The following is a 12,590-nucleotide window of genomic DNA, read 5'->3' on the forward strand; positions in this document are numbered from 1 at the left end:
TTTTTTCTGAGACAGAAATAAGCTTACACACACACACACACACACACACATATATATATATATATATATATATATATATATATATATATATATATACATACATACATATAATTTTTTTTTTTTTTTTTTTTTTTTTTTTTGAGTACAGGTTCTGCCTTACTTGTTTTCATTCCTTATTCTTTTCCTGATTCCAGACAATCCTTGTAAGGTGCACATTGAACCATCAGAGCTGAATAACCCAGTCCGTGAGTCAGAAGAATTCACTGTTCGCTGTTCCACGTTTGGTTCCTGTGATCTTCATCCTGAGTGGTTCATTCATACATCAGGACAAAAGCAAGAATGGACGTCCTCATTTTCGAATGATATGATTATAGAGACTGAAGAAGATAAAGAAGGCAGAAAGATCACCAAATTGAAGCTCAGTGTGACATGGAAGGATGACGGAAGGATTCTGTCTTGTCGTCGAGCGAAGAGTGAGGACAGCTGCCAGATCAGGAATATCACACTGTCTGTGGAATGTGAGTTTGTATATCATGTGTTTATAAACAATTACTCTATATTTAGTGTAAACAGTCACTGACTGAGCATTATTCACTCCAGCTGCCCACTTCATCTGGTTTCTTCTCTAGATGCACCTAAAGAGGTAAAAGCAACAGTGAGCTCTGAGGATGTGAAGGAGGGAGATTCTGTCACTCTCTCCTGCACCAGCAGAGGTCAGCCTGATGTCAGCTTCTCATGGTTCAAAAAAGAGAGAATAGAAAAGTCTCAACAAATGTCTGACTTGAAACTAAATAATGTGAAACCAGAAGACAGTGGAGAATATTACTGTGAAGCTGAAAACAAGCATGGCGTGAAGAAATCAAATATCATTCAAATTGATGTGAAGTGTGAGTATAATGTTTTATGTAAACAGATACCTTTGAAGAACCTCATAACCATTATGAACTTCAGTACTTCATCTATTAAAATCATTTATTGTTAAATATGCATTTCTTGTGTCTGTGCACTGCATTATTCAGATGGTCCAGAGGGTGTCAAAGTGCAACCTGTTAACATTAAAGATCTCAAAGAGGGAGATGAACTGACACTCAAGTGTTTAGTCGAGAGAGGTAACCCAGCAGTCTATCAGTTCATGTGGTACAAAAATTCCCAAGAACAGAGTGAAACCAGCGAGACATTCATCATCAGTAAAGTTACTGAAGCGGACAGAGGATCTTACCAATGCCAGGCTGATAACGGGATCAGAACAGAAATATCAAATAACTTCACAGTATCTGTAAAGTGTAAGTATTTCTTTATAATATTTGTAGCACTTCTTTATATATCTGCACCTCCAACAAACTAATAAAGTGATTTGGTTATTGTTTATAATGAAATAAATATTCAGCTAATAAATGTATGATAGTTAATTTTACTTCATATCATTTAGAAAGCTTATGCAAAATTAACTAATTTAAATTCTAATTATCAAAAGCATATTAGATGATAATTATCTTCACATAAGTAAGTTACAAGAAGAACAAAAAGAAAGTTGAGGGAAAACAAGAAACTAAACAAAAGCTAAAAGTAATAATTACTATTAAATTAATAATCTTTTATTATTATTATTTAAATAAAGTTTCAATGACTTTTTGGAGACATGAGATGCTTTCATTTTACTTGAAAGTGACCAAACTGACATTTTGGACATTGAGATTTACTTCTCCTAAATAATTTGAGTTTCATCTTTTTATATATATTGTGTATATACAGATGCACCCAAAAATGTGACTGTAAGTGTTAAAGGAGAACAAACATGTGGGAGTGAGCTGACCCTTACATGTGAGGCTCACGCCGATCCTGCTCCATCCTCATACGAGTGGAAGAAAGACTTCAATGGCCATTTAAAGACAATTGAACAGAAACATGAACAGAGACTACACTTTCTTTCTCTGGAAATCTCTGACTCTGGTCAGTATGCCTGTATTGCTCAAAACTCCATTGGAAAAACACTATCTCCATTAGTAGAGATCAAGGTGAAACGTGAGTACTTATTTCTTCCAGTTATTTGACACACCTTAGCTTTTGTGGCGGAGGGGGGTGGGGGGGGGGGGTGTGCTTCTTAATTTTTGGAATTTGTCTTTTCTGACAGATATAAGATTGTCCAGTGTTGTGTGATTAGTTTAACTAGTCTAATGAATGACTTCTGTCATGGTGGCTGTGTTAATATCACACTGTCCAAATTTGTCGTTGTATAACAATTGATCAAATAGTCATTGCTTCCATCTACCAAATATTTTGAATATATGTATCCCCTTTTGCCTATAGATGTTCCAATCATAAAAATTGTCCATAACATGACAACATTAACTCAGTGGAATTGGGAGTTTCCAGTCTCTCTGACCTGCAGTGCAGATGCACATCCTCCTGCCAAGGTCTACAACTGGTACAGAGAGGAGGACAACGTGACCGTACTGTCAGAACATCAGAACTTCACTGTTCAGCCTCAGAACCCAGGAATATATTACTGTACAGCAGCCAATGCTATCGGAGAATCACGATCCGAAAACATCATGTTATTTATTGGCAGTGAGTATGAAATAACACATCCTAAATAGGTATTTTCCAAAATACTCAACCTGGAATAAAATGTTAGCTGCATTTAGCTAGAAATTCTTCCACCAGACTTTAGACATTACCCTCTATTTACAACTGCCTCTTTGGCATAACCATGATAACCAAGCAATTTTTTTTTGTCAACTAATATTTTAATGATATCTGTCAGGGTGTAGGATAATTTTCTGCATTTCACTCCATGGAACCTTTATGAAAGCATGAAAATACCATGGTATGTTTAAAGATTTTTTAGGAAACCTGGTTAGTTCACATAGGCCTACTTGTTTCTCTGAAAAACAATGTTAAAGCCTGTTATTCTACTTTGAAGCATGTGATCCTGCTTATTTACATTTACAGTAAAGACGCCAGTTCGTACTGCAATACCTATATCAAATACTAGCTGTAAATATTTCATACTGCGCATAAAGGTAAAATTATACATGAGCACATTGTAAATGCATGATTAAAGCCAAATTCTTCCACAGTTTGTAAATTTTTAAGTGGTTATCTGAGTAAATTTATGAATTAAGTAATGCAGGGTTGTTTTAAAAACGATGTCTTGATCTCTCCCCAAACCTCTCTTAATTTAGGTAACTCTCTTATGGTGTGCTACCAGATTACCTTACCCATCATCCTCCTGTTGATTCTTATTGTTGTGGCCCTCTTTCTGATACGCAGGTGCATTCCTCTTTCTTTTTCTAAATGTTAAGTGAGAAAATATAATTAAATAAGCTTGTATCATTTATTAGTTCATCTGTATGTTAGAAGCCCTATCAAGTTTGATGTTGTCAGTGATTCCAATTATTGCTCTTGATATTTTACAGGACTATCATCAAGGCAAGATCATATCAGCAAAGTGGAACAGATAATCCTTTGTGCTTTTTTCCAGTATTCCTGTCACGCTCTTCTACAATGACAAACTTACTTTTATTGGTTATTTGACTTCTGTTTGTTTCACAACTGGGCTACTCACAGTATAATATTGAAATCACCTTTACACCTTCACATGCCTAGAAAATGAAATATCAGTTTGCTTAATAAGAGATAAATCCTGTTTTGTTTGAAATACTCAATCACTTAGGGATCACGTAATGATACCCAGGAGAATCTGTCAGTGGAGGGCATTCCTGATTCAGGTTATGGAAGAGTTAATCAATCACGTCCAATACCCAATTCCCAAGATCCCACTCGAGCACAGGATCCTGATCCAAGGTAATAGCAGCAGAACTAATTGTAGACATACACTAATTGTAATGAAATTAATTCATCGTTTTTTTTTTTTCTCTCAAGGCCGAAATCTAATATCCACACGGTGTATGCTGCTATTAAATTACCTCAAATGAAACAGGTGAGATAATGTTGTTCTTTTTTTTTTTTTATCAGTATCCCAAACAACTGACGTTTTTATGTTTAGAAAGTTGTCTATTTTTATTTTTAACAGAGAAAACAGTCCCCACAACAACAAAAAACTGGATGTATGGACAATGGCACTGCTACATCTACCCTAAATTATGTCACTTTTGATTTCAAGGGGCAAACTGAGCCAGAAAAAAGGTAACACAGATTAAAAGTTACAGAAGTTACACATATGTTAGAACTTTATATTTATTATTACATAATTTCAATGCTCATTTAAATATATGACAGATGCACTAATGATGCTTTTATATGTATGACTGATTTTAGAGTACCTGAAGGTTCAGCAGTCTACGCAATGGTGTCCAAAAATAAGCAGAAAATGGTAAGACTTCACAATATGTCAGAATATTATAAGTTAAATTGTGTAGTTTGTGGCCCTCTAGTAGTTGAAAAATAAAACTGCATGCAACTCAGTGAATAATGTTGTTTTGTTTCCGCTTCGACTCTGTGCGGAAGCATGTGGTTTGTGGCAATGATGCGCATATGGAAATCTAAAAAAATGACATCTCAGCAGAAAATCTTACAAGTAATTGAGAAATTGTACATTTCTACAACAATGCTGTTTACAAGCTGCCAGATCTGAATCTCTATGAATAAAATGCAATCAAAACCCAGTCTCAAGAGATAACCAGTTTAACCATGGCTTTGACTTTTTAGACAGCTGTAATGGGAATACAGTGTCTGTGGGAGAGAATGGGAGAAAGAAAGCGTTATTTCCATACATAAAAAAGGTGGAAAACATGGGAATAGTTGTAATATTTAATATTATTTTTTGCTATATTTATTTGTGCATTATCATATGGTGTTTTGTTTCATCTACTGTTGTAGACAGCCCATAGTATAACAAAAATATTCTATATTTCTTCATTGTGTTTGGGCCCTCCTGGACGAGCAAACATAGGCACATGCCTAGAATGTTTATGTGTAAATCGGGCCCTGCATATGCCTACAAAACAAACACACACACAATAATGTGTTCAGAATAAGGATAAACCAGAAATTGTATGGAGCACTTTTTGTACAACTGTATATTGAGAACATTTGTTTATTATTTTATCCTCTTCCTAGAATTTCCAGTCAGAAAATCCAGATTATGAAAATGTTTCTTCTGCATGTGTGCAAAATCCTCCATTCCCAAATATGGATGGTGAATCTGATACCAGTGAAGAAGATGAAGTGAATTACTCCACTGTGTCTTGTTCTGCCAAGTCTGCTGTTAAAGAACCCAGACATAAGCAGAAGAGTTCAAGCTCAAGCAGTTCAAGCTCTGATGACGAGGACAGAACTGAATATTCCACCATTAAAACATAAACACAAGGAGTTTCCAATTTAAGATTAAAACTAAGTATTATATCCTTAATTTTTATAGTTATAATATTAGTCAATATAATGTTGTTTGAAAGTGTTGTTTTTATTTTTACAGTGAGTTGCTGTTTCATTAATATACTAGTGATAAAATAATAGTAATCATTCTTTAGAAATACTTTTTCATTATGCATCAATGAATCATATATTTGTGTGATAAATTCTTGAGTGGAAAAAAAAGCCTGAAAATGTAGTTTAGCTACATTGTGTGTAATGCAGCAACATTGCTTTGTATTTTAAACATTTGCATTCTGTACTGCTGAACTGCCAAGCTGAGAACATTTAACTGCTTGCATAAAACTGAATAACTGTTCACAAATAAAATAATTTTATATGAAACTTTAATTTGACAAAAATATAATTGAATCATATAGTCATATACAAAAATAGCAGAAAATAAATTAACAATCAGCATAATTTACAGATGTGACACTGCACCACAAAACCAGGCATAAGGGTCAATTTTTTCAAAACAAATTGAGATTTATACATAATCTGAAAGTTTTCAGCTATAGGACAATATGTAGCCAAAATACAACTATTTGAAAATCTGGAATCTGAGAGTGAAAAAATAAATAAAAAATAACAATTATTGCCTTTAAAGTTGTCAATTAAGAAATAATAATAATAATAATAATAATAATAATAATAATAATAATAATAATAATAAATATATTCATGGAACATTATCTTTATATAATATCCTAATGATCATTTTTGGCATGAAAGAGCAATCAATTATTTGGACTATTGCTAAAATATAGCCGTGCAACTTAAGACTGGTTTTGTGGCCCAGGGTTACATATGTAATTCAGAGTGATACTTCAGAAGGATTTTATATTCTAAAGATAAATGCATGTATTATAAAAAGTATGTTACATATTGCGTTAGAAGGCATAATATCCTGATGCTACATAATATGCATGACAAATGTTTTATTATTAATAAAGTCTGACATTTTTGGTCTTCTTATTAACACTATAGTGAAATACTTTTTGGTTTTGACGTGTAGCTTTTTCATCAGACATTTTCATAGATTTCGCCTACTTCCTTGTTGATGTAATACGCTTCATAATCATAATCCTTATGGAATATTTATGAAATGAAAGTACAAAGCCAGACATCAGTAATTTTAGTAAGAATATGTTAAATAATCTATTTCCAGAGTGTAACACAGTAATAGCAGAAATAAACAATATACTCACTGAGTGGGATTTTGGATCACTGAGGTGCATGAGGGAAAATACACATTTATGTTGTTATTTCGTTTAAATACCAGATATATTTTGTTAATTTAGAAAAATGTTAAAGACTGAAAATCCACTTATTAGAGACTTTTATGTGGTTCAAAGTTGCTGTACCTCTTTGGCGAGGGCATTCGAGGTTTGGAGAAAGGTTTTTTTCCTGACTCTGGACTTGCATCTTTTGACCTGGGAACATATGTTGTGTGTAAGAAAAAGAAGCTGATGCTGTAAGCTTTAATAATGCCTTTAACCTTTTGTTTCATTTCTACTTTATTTCCTGTGTGATTTAACCTCAAGTTTAATGTGTGTGATTCCTGACAGCTTATTATTTAAAAGAAGTAACAGATCATTAAAGATCACATAAGCAATTGCTTATGTCATCCAGTTAACTTCTACACAGCCACATATGGTAAGTGGTATGGCAACTTGTATTAGACATCTACTTTGTTTTCAGAATATACAACTAGCTTTTGTTGAAATGTGAAGTTATAAATAGATAAGTTATATCAACGGAAATAGTTAGGTAGAGTTTGTAGAATAGTAGATTTACCTTTGTCTCTTCTTGAATATGACTACAACAAGGATACAAGCCAGAAGGAACACAAGTGACGGTGTTAAGATGTAAAGACCAGTTATCTTGAGTCCAATAAACACTGGTTCTGCATCATGATGAAAAGGGAATAAAAATTAAATTATCATTATTTTAGCACATAACTGAAACTATTATAATAACTGATCTAAAAGGCAAGGCAATGGTGTAAGTATGAGCAACAGGAACAAGAAAAACAAAGCACATTCTTCATTTTGGATTAGATTCACAAGATTTGGAGCACAAGGGAATCAGTATGATATATAAATTATAATATATGAATGGGACAAAATGCTAATAAATTACTCACTTTGCACATTTAAGACAACAAATGACATAACGTCTCTTCCAGAAATTTTTGTCATACATATCAATTTCTCGCCATGGTCTTCTTTTGCACCCAGAAAGGTTATGCTAGAATAGCTGATCTGATCTAAAGTAGAAAGTGTTTTGTTCCACTCTGTGACCTGCATGTTCTCATAGTTCCATGTGATGTTTGGATTCTCATTCTGGCAGGAATGGTAGACGCTACAAGTGAAGTTCTTTGGGATGCCCTCAGTGACATCTGCCAGTTCAGGCTCAATCGATATGTTATGATGAACACCTGAAATTTAATTGAAATCTTGTAATAGTTCCAACTCTGACATTTAAATTGACAGTACACAAATCAATTTATATTTGTGTTTACTCACATTGTACACCTAAAACAACAGAGGTTTTAATTTTTCCTCCAGAAAAATTTGCAGTGCAAATCAATTCCTTCCGGTGGTCTTCTTTTGCACCCAGAAAGGTTATGCTAGAATAGCTGATCTGATCTAAAGTAGAAAGTGTTTTGCTCCACTCTGTGACCTGCATGTTCTCATAGTTCCATGTGATGTTTGGATTCTCATTCTGGCAGGAATGGTAGACGCTACAAGTGAAGTTCTTAGCGATGCCCTCTGTGACATCTGCCAGTTCAGGCTCAACCGATATGTTATGATGGACACCTGAAATTGAAATTAAATCTTGAAATAGGTCAAACTGTGGCATTTAAATTATAGTTAATATTACACAAAGCGGTTCATGTTTGTGTGTACTCACATTTAGCACTTTTATCTTTTGTAGCCGTCACATTTATTCCACCATAATGTGTTACTGAACACTGAATAATCAAATATACTGTCTTTACGACACCTGTGCGTGTCAGAGTGCTTTTCCACAGGCCATCTTTAATATGCTCATTGTCTATTTGATCAGATCCTTCTATACCGTTCAGAGTGATGGTTGGTTTACTGTATGGACACGTGTGGAAAGTTGAACATACTACTGTGATGGTGTCACCTGTCCTGTTACCTCCAAAAAATTTTATGCTGGGTTGCTGTGTACTTTCTACAAATAGCAGAAATGTCACAATTTGGCAACACACTCTCACAACTAGATCACGCGTTAAAGAAAGAAAAAAGTATTTACATACCATTGACAAGGATTGTAGAAGTGACATCATAAAATTTGTAGGTGCTATACCCAATGTTTTCAGGGTCGATCCATGCATATAATCTTTCTCTTTGATGGGACAGATCCACGTTTTTGATCAGCAGACTGCAATCCCTACTTAAGTTACTATATAAATCAGTTTTTCCTCTGAACTTTTTAATGACGTTGTTTTCATGCAAAGGATCGTAAACTAAAGGATAACCTTTAGACATACTGATACCACACAACTCTACGTGGGTTTTTGGGTGGGTTTGATGTGTAGCTGAAAGAACATGGTATGACCAGACAGGAACCTTGGAGACCATTAATATCTTTCGGCATTCTCACTTCCCATCCCAAAGCATCATAGAGCAGAACAACTGTGGGACAAAAGTTGGAATTATTACATGTTCATTTAGGCTGGAAATTTTAGCATTTAATTTGTCACATATTTTTTTTTCTGTTAGTTTAGCACACTATAATACACTAAACTTAATAAGTGTCAGTAGTAAATGCAGCTAATGCCACTGCTGTAAACATTCAGTGTAAAGCTGTTTGGTTTTTTTTTTATATGATTGTTAAATCTTGTCATTGCTGATTCAATATAGTATGCAAAATTTATTAAATTAGTCGTAAAGTGTAATGGGCATGAGTCAATCATCATTTTATACTGTGATTAAAAATAACGTTGTTTTTCATAACTAAGCAGCCTAATGTGGAAATTTTCTTTAAATTCTGTAAATTAATATACATATAGAAACATTTACTGTGACAGAACATGCCCAAAACATACTTAAGAGAGGGCAACAGACAATATACAGTACCTTGGAAAAGTAAATGAAGTAGAAGTGGTGCTTTCATGTTCCTGGGTCAATACAGAAACAAAAACCAAAGTTAAATGTCAATAATGGGTGAACTTCCAGCCTAACAGTTTATCACTTAAATTGTAGTTTTGACAATACTTTCTTTAATAATAATACATTATTTTTCATTCCTACCTTTTCAGTAGTCCTCTGTAGAAGAAAAGATAAGAACCTTTTACCAAGAGCAGCAAAATATGAGAAGTGAGAGAAAGGACAAGCATATTTTTCAATAAAGTGTGCTCCACATGCAGCAAGATGAAAAATATTTCTTGATCTTGTCATAGGTCATCACATCAAGGCGCTTGATGTGATGTGAGACCACAGTTAAAAATAGTATTTCCTGACATGAACGCCACAATTCGCGACTCTGACAAGTGAGGGTTCAGATCTTACACAAGTGGTACATTAAAAACAATGTACAAAACGCCAAACTGAATGAATAAACACTGTAGTTGACCTTTGACCTCTGATGATTCATAAAGGCATTAACTGGTCATTCAAGTAAATGAGAAGATGTGTTCTTTGCATTTTATTTTAAAAACAAATTTGTACAGAATCATAGTCAATAGAAATTTTTTTTTTTGGTGATCCCCAGGGAAATGTGGTGAATGTGACTGAAACATATTGTGTTTCTTTTCTGGCAAATGCAGTCAAAATGTTAAAGTCAGTGCAAGCATTGCTGGTTGCTGTCTCTGAATGCAGCGGAAAGTTAGCAGCTGTGAAAAGATACTGAACTCAACACCTACAGACAATTGTTCAAAAAAAAAATATTCACAATAAGTATATCTGCATTTAACATGTCATCTGTTTCACGAGTTCAAACTTGCATATAATTAGCTTAAGTATTATAATGCATATTTGGCATGCTGTCCGGGGAAGGGCTCAGAGCTCGGGAATGGCCCGAACCTAGAGTACCCCAACCTCCCCCCGGATATAAAAGTGTAAAATGGACTCTAGCGGAGGAGATGGGGTGGAGGGGGGATGCTGATAAACCGTCAATGGAGACAGATAGTCTAAGTCAGCTGCATTTATACCCTAGGGCTGATTATCTTAAGTGGCTCCACCTATGCTAATTAGACTAAGTATCTGACGTGCTCCCCTACACTCCATGCATTCACACTGACATATAGTTAGCTGAAGTATTATAATGCGTATTTGGCGTGCTGTCCAGGGAAGGGCTCCGAGCTCGGGAATGGCCCGAACCTAGAGTACCCCCCAAAAAGCAATAGCGGGAAAGGACAGCCGCCAGACTAAGGGCACCCCCCCCCCCCCCCACACACACACACAATAGCTTTGAGATCTGGTGGGGGCTTATATTTAGAAAGTCAGCTTGTTGGCAGAGCCTATGTACTCCAGTGGGAGCAACTTTACATATTTGGAGAAATAGGCCCTACCGTCTGCTTGTATCATACTATGTGATTTGGGGAGCCCGGTTGGGAGGGCTCGATCCGTTACACAACTGAAGCACCTCACTGCATTGGAAAGCATGAACTCTACCGGCCGATAGAGAATGAGCAACGTGATTGGATAGCCCGACCAGGAGGGCCCGAGTTGCCTCGACTGGAATCGGTCATGGTGTTGGCATATGGGCCCTACTGGCAGAGGAGCCCCTGCTAATCAGTGGGCAACCAGGGCAGATAACTGACCGAGAGGACCCATGAAGCCTCCGACTGTAGATGCCGGATGGGTAGGTCCTCTCAGCTGAGCAGATAAACAGGCTTTGGGCCGCCAACAAAGAGGACTCTTGCGACACCCGATGGGAGATCAATATCACGGCATCAGATGGATAAGACCTGTTTGTGGGCAGCAAGTAAAGAAAACCCAACCAGGAGCACTCTCGCCAACATCTGACATGAACACAATACTCAACGGCATCAGACGGGTACCACTTGTCGGCCAGGGAGCGGAAAATGGAAAACCCGACTGTGCAGGCTCTCGCAGCATCCGATGCGAGATCAGGACTCAGAACATCAAACGGGTAGGGCTCACCAGGAAGCGGGAAAAGATTTGGACAGATTTTGGTGCGAGGTCGAGACTCTTGTCGTCACCCATCAAACAGGAACGAAAAGTTAGGTGGCTGTGAGACTCTCGCCAACGTCCAATTGGAGCTCAATACTCAAGGCATCAAACGGGCAAGCCTCTCCGACCGTAGCATGGAAAAGGAAAGTTTATGTGGCTGGGAGACTCTCGTCGACATCCAATGGGAGCTCAATACTCAAGGTCCCAAACAGGTTATCCTCTCCGGACACAAGATGGATAAGGTAAGGGTGTGTGGCCCTGAAGGCTCGCGCCAGCATCCCATGGTGTTACGACCCCTGGCTCAAGGGAAGCAACAAAAGACAAGGGACCAGTGTTGGGCAAGTTACTTTTAAAAAGTAATTAGTTACAGTTACTAGTTACTTCTTCCAAAAAGTAACTAAATTAGTTACTCAGTTACAAATTTCAAAAGTAACTAGTTACTTTAGAAAGTAACTATTGCGTTACTTTCAAGTAAAATTTAATTTTAAATGCTCAAATGGGACCCCACCTCTACCCCTCTTTAAAGGAACTTAAAATACATGTGGATGTTCAATTATTTATGATAAATCTGAATAGTATAATGAAATGGACACTTAATACAATACATTATTAACAGAAACATGAAACATTGTACACACATCTGAAGTGAGACTAGCCTCCAATCAAATGCCATGTATGTAGATATTATGTTTATATAGTGGATCAATGCAAATAACACGATAGATTTTTGGGAACTTTTGATATTTCCTTTTATTGTTTCTTTAATTTCTTGAAGGAAAAAGTAATGTATATACTTCTATTTAGAGAAGGCTACTTTTGCATTATTTGGGCTCGTCGCCATACCTGTCTCTCGGTGACTGACTGGCTTGTGTGGTTCCTTGTGTGTCCTGTCCTGTCCTGTCCGACTATGCATTATGATGGGTTGTTCGTAATTCATGAGCGTTAGTGATGATGGGTCGTTCGCGAATGAGCGTTAGTGATGATGGATCGACTCGTTCGCGAATGAGCTTTTGATGAGTTGTTCGCGATTCCCGAATGAGCCGA

General features: G+C 36.2%; 1 protein-coding gene and 1 pseudogene across 45 annotated transcripts in view; one reads left to right on the forward strand and one right to left on the reverse strand.

The window, feature by feature from the left end:
• The window catches only part of LOC127972866 (B-cell receptor CD22), a 47,243-nt gene extending 41,519 nt beyond the window's left edge, over positions 1 to 5,724 (forward strand). For 16 of the 45 annotated variants that reach the window (XM_052576726.1, XM_052576714.1, XM_052576724.1 and 13 more), the window contains 8 exons: positions 2,415 to 2,568; positions 3,186 to 3,273; positions 3,420 to 3,528; positions 3,677 to 3,807; positions 3,886 to 3,943; positions 4,037 to 4,149; positions 4,282 to 4,336; positions 5,083 to 5,724. In XM_052576726.1, the coding sequence (XP_052432686.1) occupies positions 2,415 to 2,568; positions 3,186 to 3,273; positions 3,420 to 3,528; positions 3,677 to 3,807; positions 3,886 to 3,943; positions 4,037 to 4,149; positions 4,282 to 4,336; positions 5,083 to 5,325 (951 nt within the window). In that variant the 3' untranslated portion in view covers positions 5,326 to 5,724. Of the gene's footprint in view, positions 1 to 1,752; positions 2,023 to 2,307; positions 2,569 to 3,185; positions 3,274 to 3,419; positions 3,529 to 3,676; positions 3,808 to 3,885; positions 3,944 to 4,036; positions 4,150 to 4,281; positions 4,337 to 5,082 lie in introns of those variants that run through there. The other 29 variants (XM_052576740.1, XM_052576727.1, XM_052576734.1 and 26 more) reach the window with 12 other exon arrangements.
• A 424-nt stretch (positions 5,725 to 6,148) lies between these two features.
• On the reverse strand, positions 6,149 to 9,796 carry LOC127972869 (uncharacterized; annotated as a pseudogene).
• Positions 9,797 to 12,590: the final 2,794 nt, after the last annotated feature.

Source organism: Carassius gibelio, chromosome B15, assembly GCF_023724105.1.
Source record: "Carassius gibelio isolate Cgi1373 ecotype wild population from Czech Republic chromosome B15, carGib1.2-hapl.c, whole genome shotgun sequence".
NCBI classification, from domain to species: domain Eukaryota; kingdom Metazoa; phylum Chordata; class Actinopteri; order Cypriniformes; family Cyprinidae; genus Carassius; species Carassius gibelio.